This window comes from Hylobates moloch, unplaced genomic scaffold, assembly GCF_009828535.3.
Source record: "Hylobates moloch isolate HMO894 unplaced genomic scaffold, HMol_V3 SCAFFOLD_13, whole genome shotgun sequence".
Lineage (NCBI taxonomy): Eukaryota > Metazoa > Chordata > Mammalia > Primates > Hylobatidae > Hylobates > Hylobates moloch.
The window spans coordinates 82,109,816-82,129,587 of NW_026652288.1; the positions used below are offsets into that span (position 1 = coordinate 82,109,816).

General features: G+C 41.5%; 1 protein-coding gene across 2 annotated transcripts; it reads right to left on the reverse strand.

Moving 5' to 3' along the window:
• Positions 1–1,267: 1,267 nt before the first annotated feature.
• TNFSF10 (TNF superfamily member 10) lies at positions 1,268–19,426 on the reverse strand. Of its 2 annotated transcripts, XM_032174004.2 has the most exons (5): positions 19,241–19,426; positions 10,760–10,897; positions 7,518–7,560; positions 4,785–4,889; positions 1,268–2,519 (listed from the first exon to the last, which is right to left on the reverse strand). In XM_032174004.2, the coding sequence occupies exons 1-5, from the start codon at positions 19,370–19,372 to the stop codon at positions 2,092–2,094; spliced, it is 846 nt and encodes a 281-aa protein (XP_032029895.1). In that variant the 5' UTR covers positions 19,373–19,426; the 3' UTR covers positions 1,268–2,091. The 2 variants fall into 2 exon arrangements, with proteins under 2 accessions (XP_032029895.1, XP_032029897.1); XM_032174006.2 differs by lacking the exons at positions 1,268–2,519; positions 4,785–4,889; positions 7,518–7,560; positions 10,760–10,897 and adding an exon at positions 14,391–14,456.
• Positions 19,427–19,772: the final 346 nt, after the last annotated feature.

Consider the following 19,772-nt stretch of genomic DNA (forward strand, 5'->3'; position numbering starts at 1 on the left):
ACAAAATGTCACAAAGCAGGTGGCTTTCAACAACAGAAATGTACTCTCTTATAGTTCTGGGGCCCAGAAGTCTGAAATCATGGTGTCAGCAAGGTTGTGCTTCCTCTGAGATTGCGTAGAATCAATCCTTCCTTGTTTCTTCCAAGCTTCTGATGATGGCTGTCAATTCTTGGTCATGCTTTGGCTACCAGTGCATCACTCCATTCTGTGTCTGTAATCACCAGTGTTCTCCCCGTGTGTCTTTGAAACCGAATAACCAAATTTCCCTCTTTTTTTTTTTGAGACAGAGTCTCTCTGTCACCCAGGCTGGAGTGCAGTGGCGCGATCTTGGCTCACTGCAAGTTCCGCCTCCCGGGTTCACGCCATTCTCCTGCCTCAGCCTCCCGAGTAGCTGGGACTACAGGCACCCATCACCTCGCCTGGCTAATTTTTTGTATTTTTAGTAGAGATGGGGTTTCACCATGTTAGCCAGGATGGTCTCGATCTCCTGACCTTGTGATCCACCCACCTCGGCCTCCCAAAGTGCTGGGATTACAGGTGTGAGCCACCGTGCTCGGCCCCAAATTTCCCTCTTCTTACAAAAATGCCAGTGGGCCAGGCGCAGTGGCTCACGCCTGTAATCCTAGCACTTTGGGAGGTCGAGGGGGGTGGATCACCTGAGGTCAGGAGTTCAAGACCAGCCTGGCCAACATGGCGAAACCTTATCTCTACTAAAAATACAAAAATTAGCCGGGCATGGTGGTGCACACCTGTAATTCCCAGCTACTCAGGAGCCTGAGGCAGGAAAATCGCTTGAACCTGGGAGGCAGAGTTTGCAGTGAACCGAGATTAAGCCATTGCACTCCAGCCTGGGTGACAGAGAGACTCTGTCTCAAAAAAAAAAAAAAAAAAAAACTAGTCATATTGTATTAAGGGTCCATCCTTTTCCAGTATGACCTTATCTTAACTAGTTACATTCACAATGGCCCTATGTCCAAATAAGGTTATATTCTGAGGTACTGGTGAGTAGGACTTCAACATATCTTTCCTGAGGACACAGCACAACTCAACCCAGAACAAAAGTATTAGCCATAAATAAAAGAACTGATACATTTGATCATATTAAATCAAAAGTGAGAAATTTCTTTCTTCTGTAATATGTGTCACATAAAAGATACTATGAAAAAAAGATTAGAAGTCTTTCCCCCATTTTTAGTAATCTTGATATTATGAAACAAGTGAGTACTAAAAAACGACAATAAATGTGAGCACTACAACAAACATGACGTACTGTAACATAGAATTTTATTGAAAAAATAACACATACATACTGAAGTTTTTTTGTTTGTTTGTTTGTTTGTTTTTTGAAACCAAGTCTCACTCTGTCGCCAGGCTGGAGTGCAGTGGCGTGATCTCACCACACTGCAACCTCTGCCTCCCGGGTTCAAACGATTCTCCTGCCTCAGCGTCCCAAGTAGCTGGGACTACAGGCATGCGCCAACACACCCAGCTAATTTTTGTACTTTTAGTAGAGATGGGGTTTCACGATGTTGGTCACTATGGTCTTGATCTCTTGACCTCGTGATCTGCCTACCTTGGGTTCCCAAAATGTTGGGATTACAGGCCTGAGCCACTGCACCAGGCCAACCGTGATCTTCTAGTGGTGCCTCTTTTCTCTTTTGACTTAGGAATGTTGTCCCTTAAGGAAACCTGGAGGCTACTACTGTGATACACTAGTTGAGAGACGGATTGTTGCTCTTTCTTCTACAGTCTTTGCAAGGAGTAGATTATAAAGACAGAAGATGTTAACCATTGCATTAATGTTTGGAAGCTGAGAGTCTTCTAGATTTCTGCTAGCAAACTGATATGAGGTAGAGTCCTGAAAGATCTTTCAGCAATTTCATTTTCTTGGGATAAATGAGTCACTTCCAGAACAGTGTGTGTTGTAGAATTATTTGGTTGTGGCTGCTCTACTCAGATTGCGTAGAGGTTTTTTCGTTTTCTGTTTTTTGTTTGTTTGTTTTGGTCAGATTTGTTGAAACATCTTCATAGTGTATCATCCTGAAAACTGAATAGTCACTTTGAGGTTATTGCTTTTCCTTTCCAGGTCAATTAGCCAACTAAAAAGGCCCCGAAAAAACTGGCTTCATGGTCCATGTCTATCAAGTGCTCATTTGTTACAGAAACAAAAATTCTGTCACCTTCCTTAAGCTCAAATATTCCCCCTTGATAGATGGAATAGAGTCCATATTCTGCATCTTTAGACCAACAACTATTTCTAGCGCTTTTCATCAGCAATATAGGGTCAGGATAACTTGTGTGTTTGTAAATATATTGGACCATTTGTTTATCGTTCTTTGTGTTTTCTTTTATTTCCTCCTGAAATCGAAAGTATGTTTGGGAATAGATGTAGTAAAACCCTTTTTCTTGGATGACCAGTTCACCATTCCTCAAGTGCAAGTTGCTCAGGAATGAATGCCCACTCCTTGATGATTCCCAGGAGTTTATTTTGCGGCCCAGAGCCTTTTCATTCTTGGAGTCTGTAGGAAATTTAGAGAGAAAGAGCGTTAACAGAAGGGAATTTGTAGCAAAGCAAGGAGCTTTTTTGCAGCTGTGGCCAGCCTATATTTTTGTTGGGAATGCCAGGGATTTCAAACTAATATCAAACTTCTTCCTCCTTCAATCTTAATGTGGATTACAAATTCTAGTCACATAGAAATTAGGAGGCTCCTGTATCATTGTGACATTGGGAACTGTTGGGAGTCCCTTGTCTTTTTATACCTTGTCAGTTGCTTATGCCACATGTGTCACACTTAGAATGGTAGCACAAGGGATGGCCCACTCAGATAGCAATGGTTTCTCCTGGGCAGAACTTCTGCCCTGAATCCGTTCCTCCCTTCTTGTGCTGGTGAACTTAAGTGGACAATCCGGAAGGAAACCGAAATAAACGTATCTATTTCTTTAGGCCTAGATCTCAGAAGTTCTTGCCATTCCTTTTGGACTCTTTGGGTCCCTCCTTGATCTTTCTCAGCTCTCCAGAGTCAAAGGCATATCCAAGCAGACGGCATCTCTAGTCAAAAATAATAGAGGCACAAAGTTGGCAAAGGAGCCTAGATTTAAAGATCCTCAGATCCTTGAATCTTTCACACTCAAAGGTTTTGAATGAAAAATGAACCTTTCAAAATGATATTTCTTTACACTTTTAGCCTGTCTCCATGATTGGTGCAAAATTGGGCTTTTCCGGAGCATAAACCAATTATATTTATTGATGAGTAGCAAGCAGTAACATCATAATAATCCCCCCACTTGTAGGCAGAACATGCCAATCATTTATAAAACATGAGTCCAAGAATGTCAAGAAGGCAACTACCCAGAAGAAACTACACCAACCAACCAACCCCAAACCCCTAAACAAACTTTTTATCTATTAACTGATGTCTGAAATATTTTTAGACAAATTTATGGGACAAAGCCTCTGATAAAAATAAAGATGAGTATTGCTTGAGTACATACAATAGATCAGACATTTTGCATCATTTTGTGAGTTAAGATTTGTCTCAACTTTGCATATGAAGAAACTGAAGCTTGACTACATTAAGTAATTTGCTCAGAACATGCATCTAGGTGAAGAGGAGCTGCGATTCCAACCTAGATATTTACACTGTAAGACCCATGCACAGAGGCCTGGTGCGGTGGCTCACGCCTGTAATTCCAGCACTTTGGGAGGCCGGGAGGTGCAGATTAGCTGAGGTCAAGAGTTTGAGACCAGCCTGGCGTAGTGGTGCACGCTTGTAATCCCAGCTACTCGGGAAGCTGAGGCAGGAGAATCACTTGAACCTGGGAGGCAAAGGTTGCAGTGAGCCGAGATGGCGTCATTGCACTCCAGCCTGGGTGACAAAAGTGAAACTCCGTCTCAAAAAAAAAAAAAAAAAAGTCCCATGCACAGTATTACATAGCACCATATCGACACATGTTCTGCCTACATATAAATTAGATGTAACATATATGGTTAAACTATATGAAACCGACATCTGTGTAAGTAAAATATGGTCAAATATTGGCAATCTCCTATGGTTTAATTTAATATAAATGCCACTAGGAGCACCTAGTGATTCATAGGGATAGTAAATGATTTAGAACCTTTAAAGAGAAGGGAGATTTGATGGCGAGCAAAGAAGGGAAGTGCAAAGGGATGGAAGAAGTAATCATAAGAGAGAAAGGCTGGGTGCAGTAGCTCACACCTGTAATCCCAGCACTTTGGGAGGCCAAGGCGAGAGGATCACCTGAGGTCGGGAGTTCGAGACCAGCCTGACCAACATGGAGAAATCTCGTCTCTACTAAAAATACAAAATTAGCCAGGTGTGGTGACGCATGCCTGTAATCCCAGCTACTTGGGAGGCTGAGGCAGGAGAATTGCTTGAACCCGGGAGGCAGAGGTTTCAGTGAGCCAAGATGGCGCCATTGCACTCCAGCCTGGGCAACAAGAGCGAAACTCTGTCTAAAAAAAAAGAAAGAAAGAAAGAGCGAGAAATTACTCAAGAAGGAAAAAAAAATGGGATTCTGACAACTGCAACGACAAAATTCTCCCACTTTGTAATTTTCATGAGGCCAGTTAGGTCATGGCAGTAATTGAGCTATTTGTCTTTAATCTTGCATCTGAAAACAGTCAATCTGAGATCTGATTAATACTGAGCATTTTGTAGATAGCCATATAACATTTCAGGTAAAATTCTTTTAAAAATAAGTTACTTGGCACAATCCTTCCATTATTTTCCCTTAAGTCACTTATTTGTTGTTTCTCTTACTTGGAGAAGACAATGTGTTGCTTCTTCCTCTGGTCCCAGTTATGTGAGCTGCTACTCTCTGAGGACCTCTTTCTCTCACTAGGGGAGAAGTATTTTGTTGCTTTTCTAAAAGAGAAATGATAAAGAATCATCAACACTTGCCAAACTAGTTCTCCAATACGTTGCTCTTCATAGGTGTTGTCAATCAGCCATTGTAAGCATACTGGGCTTCCAAAGTTGATTCTATGAGTTTTCATAAAAACAACATTTTGATATTATGATCAACATACCTCAGCTTATGATCAACTTGAAAAGTACTCTACACGGAAAGAATAAGCAGTAACATGGATTATAATTTATTGGTGTCTCACAGGTAAGGTCCAAAGAGAAACAAAGTGAAGATATAACAAAGTGAAGATTCTATCCCTTTTCCAAAAATATAAATAAAGAAATAACTGTAGATGTGTAATAATCCTGCTGAGTTAAAGTGTGTAAATAACCACGTATTGGCAAATTTCCACCTAGAATTACATACAGAAATAAACAGAGTTGTACCAATTTTTGTCATCTCAATTTTCCTTTCTCTATGCTAAATACTGCAGATTCTAAAGCAGTAGCAATGATAACAATTGCCCTTAGATGCTGCAAACTGATATCCAACAGTCATCTTGCAACCACCCTTCCACTCCAAAAAAAAAAAAGAATAGGAATTGACATTCTGGTCATGATATTGAGTATACAAGCATATAAACTGTGAATTCACTAGATCATAATAAACAAATAACATTTATTGATCACCGTCCAAAGTATTTTGGGGTAGCCTTAAAAAAACAGAAATGTAGGTCAGGCGCGGTGGCTCAAGCCTGTAATCCCAGCACTTTGGGAAGCTGTAGCTGGGCGGATCACCAGGTCAGCAGATCGAGACCATCCTGGCTAACACGGTGAAACCCCGTCTCTACTAAAACTACAGAAAAATTAGCCGGGTGTGGTGGCAGGCGCCTATAGTCCCAACTACTCGGGAGGCTGAGGCAGGAGAATGGCGTGAACCCAGGAGGCGGAGCTTGCAGTGAGCAGAGATCGCACCACTGCACTCCAGCCTGGGCAACAGAGCGAGACTCCATCAAAAAAAAAAAAAAAAAGAAATGTAACAAATGACTTTCTCTAAAAAAATCAGTTCAAACTTCCCAAGTGTGCTTATATTGGTTGTAAGATAAATTATATTCTTTCATCAAACAGACAGTGCTAGGGTAAGGCACTACACACCAGAGGGCTACAAATATTAATCACTGATTTCACTGACCATGTCCTCAAGGGACTTACAGCCTTCTACAGAAAATATGAATTAGAAAGTGACAATTTGGAGGCCAAGATGGGTGGATCACTTAGCCTGAGAGTTTGAGATTAGCCTGGGCAACATAGTGAAACCTTGTCTCTATAAAAAATAGAAAAATCAGCCAGGTGTGTTGGCCTGTGCCTGTAGTCCTACTATTCGGGAAGCTGAGGTGGGAGGATTGCTTGAGGCCAGGAAGTTGAGGCTGCAGTGAGCCATGATCGCACCACTGCACTCCAGCCTGGGCAACAGATTTGTTAAGGTCCTTTCAAGGATATGGATAGGAAAGCCTAGATCTGAAAGCAAATTTTTAAAAGAGGAAATTTCCAACTGGTTACAGCAAACACCTCCCAAAAAAGAAACTTGCAAATATGTGTATCGAGATACCATGGATATATCTTGGTATACAGGGTAGTGTTTCACCTTACTGGGATGAATAACAAAGAATTTTATTCTTCCAACACTGAAAACAGTACATGCATCTATCTGCTATAGACCATTAATCTGGTATGCCTCATCTGAATAGGTGGAGTGTTCAACATTCTCACTACTGCTTTCACCTTTGGAGAAATGATAAGAAAGAAAGCTTAGACCCCAGGACCAGGTCCTGTCCTTTATATTTAAGAAAACATATTTAACAAAGGAAAATGGGGGTGCCAAGTGATGAAGAAGTTTATTGCATTGGAAAAGAATAACAGATTTAAAAAATAACTGAAAGGAAATGAACAAGGTACATGTGATAAAAATAACAGAGTGCAGGGAATTTAGTTATAAAGGTGTCCAGGGAAGCCCTCTCTGAAGAGGTGACAATTACATGAGCTGTGAAGGATGAAGGAGTGCCAGATGGAAGGCTAAAGAAGCCAGCCTGGGCAACAGTAGTGAACAGAGAGGTGGGTCGAGAGAAGGCTGCTGACCATGAACAAGAGGGTGGTGTGGCATGGCGACCACAGGATGAGGATCATAGGTGGGTAGAAAGATTGTTGGGAAAGGGATGATGGAGGAGGAGGCTTTTGTAAAGAAAGACCTGGAGCCCAGTGGTGGCCTGAAACAAAGAAGGGTAACTTTAAGGGACTTCATTTATTTCTCTCAATTTCCCAGAAATGATTTAAGATGGCTTGTTTGTAACACATTAGAAGGTAGAAACTAATAAGTGAAGAAATTAAGGTGAAAGGAAAATTCATGGGGAAGAATAAAATTAAGCTGAAATAAAGTTCTGACCATAGATGGGCCACAGATTTGGTTCTGAGCTTCCTAGCTGCCAATGTAAAGAGGGAAGTAGAATCAACAAGTGGCTTGAGATACAGAGCAGCAGATCAGAGGATGGATGAGTGGATGAGAACACAGAGAAGGAGAATGGAGAACTATTCACAACCTGTCATGAAGATGACAGTAAAAAATTAAAATAACAACAAAAAAGATACTACCTTGAACTGTAGAAATGGTTTCCTCAGAGGTTCTCAAAATCATCTGCAAATATTATTGAATAAAGCTTGTTAATTTCCCTAAAAATTTAAACTGACTATAGAATGCCTATGGCTCATCTTGCTGATGTCTAACAGGAAATTTCTACATGCATTATCAATCTTGGAAGCTTTAAGTTGGTCAAGCATAGGGACTGTAAGGGGTGGGGTGGGAGCTGGGATAAATATTGAGATAGCTGTCCCCGCACAGCAATCAAGGGATGGTCCTCTGCCTAGGAAATTTCTGTTGCTGGATGAAGTCTTGGAAAGGCCACACCTGGAGCAGTGCAGGAGGAAGAAGCCATCCGCCATGTGAGGTCAGCCAAATGTGGCTGATAGGTGTGGCAGCCATGTCATGTCACTTTCTGTGTGTGGGGTGTATGTATGTGCGCATTCGTGTGTGTGTGTGTATAAGTGCACTGGGTAACAGCCCAGGGGCTTAAAATTATTGGACAGACCCAAGCCTCAAGACACAGGGCACACTTCCTCTCTCTCAGGATGCTCACAGACATACATAGCCTATTGAGGTATAACCTGAAAACACCATGTCATTCTTTCACTTCTGAGAATGTGGCTGAGCCATTCTCAACATAAAGATATTTTACCATCTTCCCATATCTTTGCTAAATATCTAGTAACTTCCCCCCGCCTTTGTACTAACCAGTGGGGAAAACCAGTAAGAAAGAGTGAAAACCAAACCTTTCTATTAAATGGGAAGACCCTGACTTGGCTCATCCATGGCTTCTGAATTCAGCTGTGTCCCTCCTGCCACCTTCTCCCATCACTGCCCTCTTTCCCAATCACTGTAGTTAATGTTGCAACTGTCAGAAACTTGCCTTCTCTGTACTTCCACCCCATAGCAGAAGCTCTCTGCTTCTCCCTCCACCGCAAGCCCTGAAGCCGGATAATGGGGGCAGGGAGTGGTGGCGGTGGACGGACTGTAATCAGTTCCCTGGGCACTGACATACGGGAAGGGGAAGTGAGAGGAAACCACAGCATTCTCTCTTATCTCTGTCTCTCATTTCTCTCTCTCCCACTCTTTATTCTCTCTTTCTCTTATTCTGCAACAGAAAGGAAGGAAAGAAGGGGAAGCAGCAGGAAAAAGAAAAGGGTCTTTCCTACAATGTGGGAGGCAAAATAAAAAGAGTGACTAGAAGCATGGCCAGATGCCCTGCATTCAAATGTTTCAGTTACTGGCTCTGTGAGACTGCTCAAGTTATTTAACTGATCTAAACTTCAATTTATTAATCTATTTTAAAAATATATTTAAGAGGATAATAACGATTTATTATTCAGAGCTGTCGTGAGGATTAAATGAGATAATGTATGAAATGGGCATAGGATATTTACTGGAATAAGTCTGTTCAACTAATGTGCCTGAAAAGAAAAAGAGAATTATTTTTTCCACATTCTCACCTATTCCCTCTGTGCTCTCTCCCAGCTTCCCACTATTCTAGTTGGTAGCAGGATGTGAGAATGGGAGGGAGAATGGCAGGAATAGCAGGAAAGAGAAATGTCCTCACTATTTCTCTTATCTCCCCACTCCCTGTCCACAGCACCCAGCCCTCTCCTCAGTCTCCAGATTTCCACCCTAGTTCTCAGTCGCTCTCCCCTGCTGGACAATCGCACCTCCACCCTCCCCAAGCCCCTATCCCGGGAACTTGGGAGTTTCATTTCTCAGCTTCCTCAGGACCCTTCTCCAGCCCAGGTTTTTCCTAGTCTCCTGGTCCTTGCCCCCTGAACACTCGCTGTTCTTTGCAGTGGTGGAATCATGGCTGCTTCCGTACAGCTTGTGCAGAGTGTGCCCCCCTGCCTGGGGCCATGATGCCAGGGCAGCCACAGAACATGTATGTTTCTAGGACTCCTAGAAGGAAGTCTAGTTTCATTTCCCATAGAAATAGTATCTTACATGTGTCAGGGCTCTACTGTGAAAACAGCTCAGGATTATCAGCTTGATCCCTAACCACCAACATAACAGTATTTATATGGAGAAACAGATGCAGAGCACCAAACAATGGACTTATAAACATGTGTAAAACACATTCTCTTTCTACCCTGGGAATTCCCCCAGTTAATGTCTTTAAACAATGGTGATGTATGTGGTACTTTATAGTTTACAGAGTATTTTTATACCTGTGTTCTCATCTGATATTTTTACTTAGGCAGAAGCAATGTTTTTTTTTTTTTTTTTTTTTTTTTTTTTTTTTGGTTTTTGAGATAGAGTCTTGCTCTGTTACCCAGGCTAGAGTGCATTGGCACGATCTCAGCTCACTGCAACCTCTGCCTCTTGGGTTCAAGCAGTTCTCCTGTCTCAGCCTCCCAAGTAGCTGGGAGTACAGGCACACACCACCACACTTTGCTAATTTTTGTATTTTTAGTAGAGACGGGGTTTCACCATGTTGGCCAGGCTGGTCTTCAACTCCTGACCTCAGGTGATCCGTCTGCCTCAGCCTCCCAAAGTGCTGGGATTACAGGCGTGAGCCACTACACCCGGCCGCAAATATTATTAAATGGCCTCTTACAAAGAAGGAAGAGCCTAAGAGAAGAAACTTGATTTGATCTGTCACTCTGCCACATTTAATAAAATAAACTGTTAACTAACATGTCTCTGCTGGAGGTCCTGTTTAAGCAACTTCCATAAACAGATACTTTTTGTAATTTGTTATTTATTGGCTGTAAATTAAGAAAAAACTACCTCCAATTTCTCAAAGTATCTCTTTCTTCCCTTCCCTTCCTTTCCTCTTTCTTCCCTCTTACTTTCCTCTTTCTTTATCTCTATATGCATACAAAAATAAATATTTAATTCCAGACATCAGCAATGTGGGAAGAATATAAAGCATCACTATTTGATCTTCTTTATCTTTTGAATGAAAAACAATCCCACACATTCTTTATGACTTTGTGACCTTCTCTTCATTACCCTGTGTGTGCCTCAGTTTCCATAATGTGAGATCAAAAGGTTAGACTAGATATGGAGGCTGTCTGGGGCAGAGGAATGGACTCTAGACCAGGAGTCGGCCAGGCCTTGCCCTTTGCTGCTATGCCCCATTTTTCTAGTTCTATGAATTTGGGGAAAATTACTTAAATACTCTGGGCCTAAGTTTTCTTATTTGTAAAACGAAGATTATCTTAAAGATTGCTTTGCTTTAAGGAATTCTTCTGGCCTTCTCCGCCTGCTGATGAGGTCACCTGGTGAGGTTACCTACCTTTCTAATGAGCTGACGGAGTTGCCACTTGACTTGCCAGCAGGGGCTGTTCATACTCTCTTGGTCATTGGGGTCCCAAGAACTGTCATCTTCTTTTAAGAAACAAGCAATGCCACTTTTGGAGTACTTGTCCTGCATCTGGGTTGAGATGGAATATAACACAATATTTTGCATAAGTGCTTTTTATTTTTGTTCATTTGGAAGTTAAGACAACAGAAACTGATAGCAGACTTAGAGAAGTTTTGGCATATTGAGTAAGTTCCTGTTTGAAATAAAAGTAAGCATGCTCTCCTTTGTCCTTAAAAAAACAAGAATAAAAGTAAGCAGCTGGATATGGTGGAAAGGATGCGGGTGTGGGTCAGGCATCTGGAGTCGGAGGGAAAGGATCCAGGTGTCGGTCAGACATCTGGAGTCACAGTGTCCTTCCCTGCCTCCCTTACTAAACAGCTGTGTTTTTCTTGACGAGTTGCTTCCATTCTCCTGTGTCTGTTCATAGTTTTGAGCCGGTTCACTACGGTGATTCTGAGGTCTCTTCCAGATATGTATGGTATGTTATGTACATGGTATGGTATGTATCCCATTTTGAAGCGGAAACCTACCTAGATACAAGGTCGGTAGTGGAGTCAGTTTACATTTTAGGATCCCAAATAAAAAACAGCCAAGTCAATTGGGAGGGGGTCATGTTCTGTTTCTAGATCTGAGCTAGCTAAGTGGATTCCAGTTACTGATCTGATTTCTGCTTCTCTGGCTGGCAGAATCTGGACCATGTTGCCACTAGAAATCTGAATGCTGTCTCATTAAATGTTTACACTAGCTAGGGATTTATTGGTAGAGACTTTAAACACTCTTTGAAGGTTTTCTCCATGTTTCTGATTGAAAGTAAACAATGGCAATAGCCAGATCATTACCAACGAACTCCTCACCCTCATCAACAAATCCTTGCTTGATGTTATAAACACACACACACACACACACACACACACACACACACCACCCCAAACCACCCAGAACTCTTCAGGCTGATAATTGTTTAATTGAGAAAAACAGGAAACAGAAGGTCCAAACAAAGCCAGAAGGGTTTTGTTTGTTTGTTTGCTTTGCTCATTTCTTCTCTTCTGTTTTGTTTTGTTTTAGCAAGTGGGATGGAAGAGATGTTATTTCCCTGAAAAACTCTGCTGAATTGGCCAGGCGCGGTGGCTCATGCCTGTAATCCCAGCACTCTGGGAGGCCGAGGCGGGTGAATCACAAAGTCAGGAGATCGAGACCACCCTGCCTAACACAGTGAAACCCCGTCTCTACTAAAAAAAATACAAAAAATTAGCTGGGCGTGGTGGCGGGCGCCTGTAGTCCCAGCCACTTGGGAGGCTGAGGCAGGAGAATGTCATGAACCCGGGAGGCGGAGCTTGCAGTGAGCCGAGATCATGCCATTGCACTCTAGCCTGGGCAACAGAGCGAGATGCCGTCTCAAAAAAAAAAAAAAAAAATCTGCTGAATTGACTCCACCTGCGGAAATAAATGAGAAAATGACTATTTTAATCTGTTATTTGAACTAAGGTACTGCAAAGCTTGAAGGCAGGATCAAATTGAATGATGATTCACTCCTTCCTATAGAAAGACAATATCATTTTAAATCAAAATGTCTTAACTGTTTATGAGAGTTCCCAGCTAGAATCACACAGTTCTGTACTCAGCCATGTAACCCTTGGACATTTGGCCAAGGTCCCTCAAATGCAAAGGTGCAAACTTGAGTTAATAAATTTCTTCTACACACCCTGACATAGATCATTCATTTACTTTTAAACAAATGTTTATTTTCTTTCTTCCTCCTTTAAATTACAAAAGAAAAACATTCCCGTAGTATATGTAGTTGGAGGTGAAGCTGGGGCCGCCTGAGTTGAGATATGACTGACCATGGACTTAGGTACATTTCCTTGCCCCTGCCTGCCCCACCTGTAGACATCTAGTTGCACCTCCAATTGACTTGGGAGATGCAAAACCTTTCCAAGGAAGGCACTCAGTCACATATGATTCAGAAATATGAGAGCATGTCTAGCAAACTGTGGGAAAGGATCAAGAAGGAAGAGATGAGATACTGGGATCAACCACAAGGCCCGAGGGTGGTTCCAGAAAGAGCAAACTTTCCCTGGACACTGTCCCAGTTCACTCAGTATGAGTTGGCTCTGGCCAAGCTTCGGTTTGATTACACTGAACGAGCAGGCTCACAAGTCTCTGTAACTTGTTGGGGCAAAAAGATGTGCATGACACAGAAAGGAGGGAGCAGTGTGCCTTTTTACTTCACATCAGCTGTAAGCTATCTCAGCAGGATATGGCTGAATATGGGAGGCTCCAGCTGTGGGAGGCAAGGGGCAGAGTTGAAAGCTGCCTGTGATCAGGCAGTAATGGCAGCAGGCAACAACTTATCAACTGAAGTGGAGTTTGACATGGATGGTGGTGGTGGAGCTTGTGCCACAGGGACTAGCCCAGGTTAGCACCAATTGCTGGTTAGACCCTGTGATCCCTTCTGAGTATTTTCCAGAAATACTTTCAGGAAGAGGTGGGGGGAACCCGGAAAATTGAGTAAGGTCCTGGGTATAAGTGGATGGGAGGTTAACAAGCTAATGTAGCTACATTATTACCCAGGAGTTTATAAAGCCTGGATATATTCAGGATACACAGGCAAGCAGGGAAGCATGGAAAAGTAAAGAACACTTTTCTAAAAGAAAAAAAAACCCTCCAAAAACTAAATAAGTAAATCACAAAAACAAAACAAAACAAAATAAAACAAAACAAAACATGAAACAACCACCAATAGCAGCTATATTCTCACCTCCTAGTTAACCTTTGGATGATCTCTCTTGTTTATAGGGGTGAGATCAGACGGTGTGTGTGCATAATTTTGAGTATGGTTGTTTTCTCATAAGACTATATAAAAATGCTGTGTTCTTTAAATCTATGTGAAAATTATACATGGATAGCATGGATATTTTTATGACATTCCCTGTAGAAAATTTGTAAAATATAGAAAAATAAAAAGAAAAAAAGTACTCATAATCATAGCATCTAGAGATCACATTGTCATTTTGGTGTTTCTCTTTCTAGACCTTTTTATGCATAAATATTGATTTCTGAACAATAGTAATCCAGAGAGGAAGCCCCAGTCACTCTCTCTACCCTCACATGTTTCTTGCATCATGAATTTTGGTAGTTTCTTCTATAGAACTTGGCCAATGCTGGTGACTAGACACATGGCGGGTTGACGTGGGGTGCTGTGGTTATTCCAAGAATGATAATTAATATGATCTGTCTCCCCCGCCTCCTCCCATCCTTTCCACTTCAAAGTATGAGTTTCCTGCAGCATATCATAGGCTGAGGCTGTATTCTCTAACTAACCACACCTGGGCACTGGAGGCAGAAGGTAGCGTGTGGGGGTTATTTTCATTTGCGTGCCTCTGAAAAGAAAGCTCTTGCACTGGGTGCCTGTTCTTCAGCTCCAGAAGCCCTTGGTTCTGAAAAGTGGATTTCCATGGTGACTGCTCTTGGTGCTATTACAAACATAGTGGTTGTCTAGCCCAGGGTCAACCAGTCCTTGATGGGGCTTGAGGTCAGCAGGGTAGACTCAGCAAGGTAGACTTCAAGATGGCAGCACTGACCCTGTCTGCTGTCCAGACATTAGTCTCTGGCAATCATTTTCTGCAAACTGCGAATAGCATAAAGGATCGTTTATGGAGATCCGTGGAGGGGAAGCCCTTCTCCTTTTTCCTCCTCATCTATGATGCCACAGTGACAGGCCATTCCTTTATCATAAAACTTTCTCAGAGGGACACAGACTTCAGGGGCTAAGCCCATATTTGTTGTTCATGTTTGCTGGTCTACAGGCTATTTGTGAAGGTCCAATCCAATGTTATGAAGCCTTCCTTAACCCTTACACCCTATAATCCTTGCAGACTGTATCTTCTGCAAATTTTCACCAGCCAAAGTGGAGCCTGTATTCAATTTTAAGAAATTAATACTTACGTTGAATATACTTTTCAAAGTCTACACAGAAGATTCAAATTTATTTTCCCTTTGGAAAATTTCTGATGAAGAAAGTGACACCTTCAGGAGACTTTTCAGCAGTAATTACAATGCTACTATAAAAATAGCATTGTATTGTATTGAAAAAATGTAAAAAAAAGTAGGTGCTTCAATTTATTGAGTACTTCCTTCATGCCTGTGTTCAAAATCAGGCTTTACCTTTTACTAGTTTTGTAATCTTGAACAAATCTCTTAACTTCACCTGAGCTTTAGTTTGTTCGTCTATAATATGGGATAATTATACTTACGTAATAGAATTGTTATGAGATGAAACCGGGCAATACTTTTCAAAGTTCCTGGTACACAGTGATTGCTCAATATCTGTAATTCTCCTAGCTTTCTAGCACTCTCAATGAATTCTTCTGCATGCCTAATGTACATGTATTCATATGTCAATATGCAATTAGGAAAAATGTGTGCAAGTGGGAAGATCTTAGGCCTTATATGAAATTTCCATTTTTATAGTAGAATTGAAAAAGAAATTTGATTATATATACAGACAATTGCATGAGTCAGTTGAGTAAAGAACTGGTTGATTCATCTTAAAATTAGTCCAACTTGTAATATAAGCAAATTGATGGAGCTACTTGTGTGTGGAGTAACAGCTTTACTCTGTTTCTGCTGCAAACTTAAGAAAGGTTAGGAAATTCTGCCTCCAAATTGGTGAACATAGCAGTATTCCGGTCTCTCATGTAGACTTAAAGCTAAAGGTATGATTATAGTTTCATGAATATTTTTTTCTTACAAAAGAAAATCTTTTCTAAATGTGTCCTACAATAAACCTGACTTTATTGGTCATCTAATAGTAGCCATAATTTTCATAATTACTTGCAAGTAAAACAAGAGTCTGCCTCATCCATTTCTAAAAGAAAAATTTCCGACTGATTGGGATAACCAAACTTACATTCCACAGGATATGCAAACTGCATTTCCCTAGCAAACAGTTACTACTCTATGTCTTTTGCACAATTTATACTTTTCTGAGATCCTTAGCCTTTCATTTCCTAGTCAGCTGGCAGAGTTGGAGCTGCAGGATGCGCTGTACATGCACAGTGTACATCACAAGGTGCAGATAGGTTAACCCTGTGGACATCCCACCATGGAGGGAAGAGCCTACAGACCTGGGTGCCAGCCACCCCACAGCTGCCTCCAAAGCCTTGTCTGAACTTGAGTACATTATTTCTTGTCTCCTCGTCTGTAAAAAGGTGGTTGTGGTGGTGGGGGGAGGATCTGCAGTTCCTTGTAGCTCATAATTCTCTACTATTTAATATACAATGAGTTAAAATACATATTAGAAGTCAAAAACTGAGTTGGTTTATTTTCAGCAATTTTGCAGTCATAGTTCCAGGGGTTTTCATCGAGAAAATCATAAATTAAAATAGCACTAAGTGTTTGTTTGTTTTTTCTGTCAAAGATACCTCAATTTGTACATGGACCATCCACAGGCAGAGATTGGCAGTTTGCTTTTCAATTGTTTTATCATGAACAGCTGTGTCTATCTGATAACTTCTTTATTACAGATTTTACCCATGACATGCCTGTGCCCCAGGAATAGGCAGAATGCCAGTCCTTTGTATTCTCACTTATTGTCAACACAGGAAGACCACATAACTAAAAGCAAAACATTTCAAAGATGTGAAAGTTCACCAGGACTAGCTACATCTGGAATACAAAACGGGAGTGTTCAGTGACTTAGAGCCTAGCTTTGGGTTGAGCCTGACTCTACCCTTTTTGCCTGCATATTCGTGGTGCCTACCACATTTGCGAAGGCTGTTCATTCATGCAATAAGTGTGTAGTGAACCACAAGCATTAGTATTAGTGGCTACTTGGGAACCACATGCTAGACCCAGAGGTATACTGATGAGCAGAAGCAGACACAGCTCTGATACAGCTACCCTCACCCTCAAGAATTCATGAGTCAAGAACTGTAACTCCAACCTGCCACAACAAAGCAGGGAAGATGGCTACAGTAACCAAAACAGCATGTTACTGGTATCAAAACAGATACATAGACCAATGGAACAGAACAGAGGCCTCAGAAATAACACCACACATCTACAACCATCTGATCTTTGACAAACCTGACAAAAACAAGCAATGGGGAAAGGATTCCCTATTTAATAAATGGTGCTGGGAAAACTGGCTAGCCATATGCAGAAAACAGAAACTGGGCCCCTTCCTTACAGCTTCTACAAAAATTAACTCAAGATGGATTAAAGACTTAAACATAAAACCTAAAACCATAAAAGCCCCAGAAGAAAACCTAGGCAATACCATTCAAGATGGCATGGGCAAAAACTGCATGACTAAAACACCAAAAGCAATCGCAACAAAAGTCAAAATTGACAAATGGGATCTAATTAAACTAAAGAGCACAGCAGAAGAAACTATCATCAGAGTGAACAGGCAGCCTACAGAATGGGAGAAAATTTTTGCAATCTACCCATCTGACAAAGGTCTAATATGCAGAATCTACAAGGAATTTGTTTCTTGTAAAACAAGTTGACAAGGAAAAAACCACATCAAAAAGTGGGCAAAAGATATGAACAGACACTTCTCAAAAGAAGACATTTATGTGGCCAACAAACATGAAAAAAAGCTCATCATCACTGGTCATCAGAGAAATGCAAATCAAAACCACAATGAGATGCCATCTCACTCCAGTTAGAATGGTGGTCATTAAAAAGTCAGGAAACAACAGATGCTGGAAGGATGTGGAGAAATAGGAATGCGTTTACACTGTTGGTGGGAGTATAAATTAGTTCAACCAGTGTGGAAGACAGTGTGGCAATTCCTCAAGGATCTAGAACCAGAAATACTATTTGACTCAGCAATCCCATTACTGGGTATATACCCAAAGGATTATAAGTCATTCTACTATAAATACACATGCACACATATGTTTATTCCAGCACCATTTACAATAGCAAAGACTTGGAACCAACCCAAATGCTCATCAGTGATACACTGGATAAAGAAAATATGGCATATATACACCATGGAATACTATGCAGCCACAAAAAAAGAATGAGTTCATGTCCTTTGCAGAAACATGGATGAAGCTGGAAGCCATCATTCTCGCAAATTAACACAGGAACAGAAAACCAAACACCACATGTTCTCACTCGTAAGTGGGAGTTGAACAGTGAGAACACATGGACACAGGGAGGGGAACACACACACTGGGGTCTGTCGGGGGTGGGAGGCTAGGGGAGGGAGAGCATTAGAACAAATACCTAATGCCTGTGGGGCTTACAACCTAGATGATGGGTTGATGGGTGCAGCAAACCACCATGGCACATGTATACCTATGTAACAAACCTGCACGTTCTGCACATCTATCCCAGAACTTAAAGTAAAATAAAAAAATTTAAAAACAAAGAAATCTGTTTGCCAGAATTCACAAAGAGCAATAGACCTCATGTGAGTTATGAATCCGAACTTCATCCTGCTGTGTGCTATTGGATAAAGACTCTAAGAGCTACATTACAGATTTTTTAGACAGGAAGTATCACAGTAACAAGGCCCTATTTAAAGGCTGTTGCTACTGCTATGGAACAGATTTACCCATTTGTGTTTGAAAGCAGGAAAGAAATTTTATCATTCACCACTTAATTGGTTAGAATCTCTTACTGTGCACCTTTTAAAACCTGCTGCACATTGGACTCAAAAGGAAAACTGGGCCAACGGTAATTGAGGAAATAGACTCTTTTATTTATTCATGGCTACAGTGTAAGCTCCAGTCCCTTTGGATTTTCTTCCAAACCTTGCTATAATATAAAAAAGGAAGTTTACAAGACATGTCATTGCTGCTTTTACAAAAGGACATTCTATTTATTTTCGCAGGAATTCTCATGTCCCCATAAGCAGAGCTGTCACAGCGTGCACTACCCTAGGCTGTTTTATTGTTGTCATTGTGATTTTTTTCCATTTTGAGCTAATGTGTTTTATTTGTGAATAGTCTTTTACATTTTTGTATGCTGAATATGAGCACCAAAGAACCTGTAAAAGTTCTCTTTTTCAATTGAATGTGCACAAATAAAAGTTTGGAAAAGGAAAACAAAAGAACTGTAAAGCGTTTAGCAGAAAGCTTTCATGAAGAGTTGCAATGGCTAATATTATAAAATACACATACTTTTAAAAACAAAAAATCCCTCAGGAGTTTTGTTGCCCACATCTGCTAGTAACTAGTGGAGCCAGTTGTGTAACTGCACTTAGTTTACACAATTTCTTGAACTTACAGTTTTGCAAAGACCTCAGTGGTTATGTGATTTAGCAGTTAGAGTATACCCACAGAGAAAGGAAGCAGGAAAGTCGTCAGAGAGGGGCAAGCTGACATGCAAAGACGAAGGTAACCAGACAGTTGCTAAGCGCCTCGAAGACTGAGTGCACTGCACTGCACTGACCTGCTTCAGCTCGTTGGTAAAATACACGTAAGTTACAGCCACACAGAGAGACTGCAGGAGCACTGTGAAGATCACGATCAGCACGCAGGTCTGCCCCAGGCTGGGTCCCCCCTGGACCTCCATCATAGCCATGATCCTGTCAGAGTCTGACTGCTGTAAGTCAGCCGGGCAGCCGGTCACTGAAGCCCTTCCTTCTCTGTTCTTTTATAATCAGTGAGGAAACGAAAGCGAATGAGTTGTTTTTCTGTGTTCTGTGGCCTTGGCCCCACCCACATCTGTTGAACCTGCAACAGTCCCTCCCCTTTCCTACTGCCCAGGGACAACTTTAATCACAAAGTAGTTGTTGGAAAGGAGGGAAACGGAAAGAGGCTCCTCTCCTTGCCCTCGGGATCCATGCACCCCTTCTCTGCACTCACCTCAAGCCCATTTCTCTCTCCTCTTTCTTGCTCTCCTTTTTATAATGTCCTCAGCCAAAGAGGGGAGGGATTTTCTTTGCTTTTCCCTAACATATCCTCATTCTACCACAGAGCTC

Bases quoted from the DNA above. Each gene is read 5' to 3' on its own strand.
- TNFSF10 (XM_032174004.2), bottom strand. From the start codon at position 19,372: ATGGCTATGATGGAGGTCCAGGGGGGACCCAGCCTGGGGCAGACCTGC. The intron at 7,561-10,759 runs GTAGGTAACCTC...TAATATTTGCAG, and splicing joins TCCGTCAGCTCATTAGAAAG to ATGATTTTGAGAACCTCTGA. The intron at 4,890-7,517 runs GTAGTATCTTTT...TTTCTCTTTTAG, and splicing joins AACCATTTCTACAGTTCAAG to AAAAGCAACAAAATACTTCT.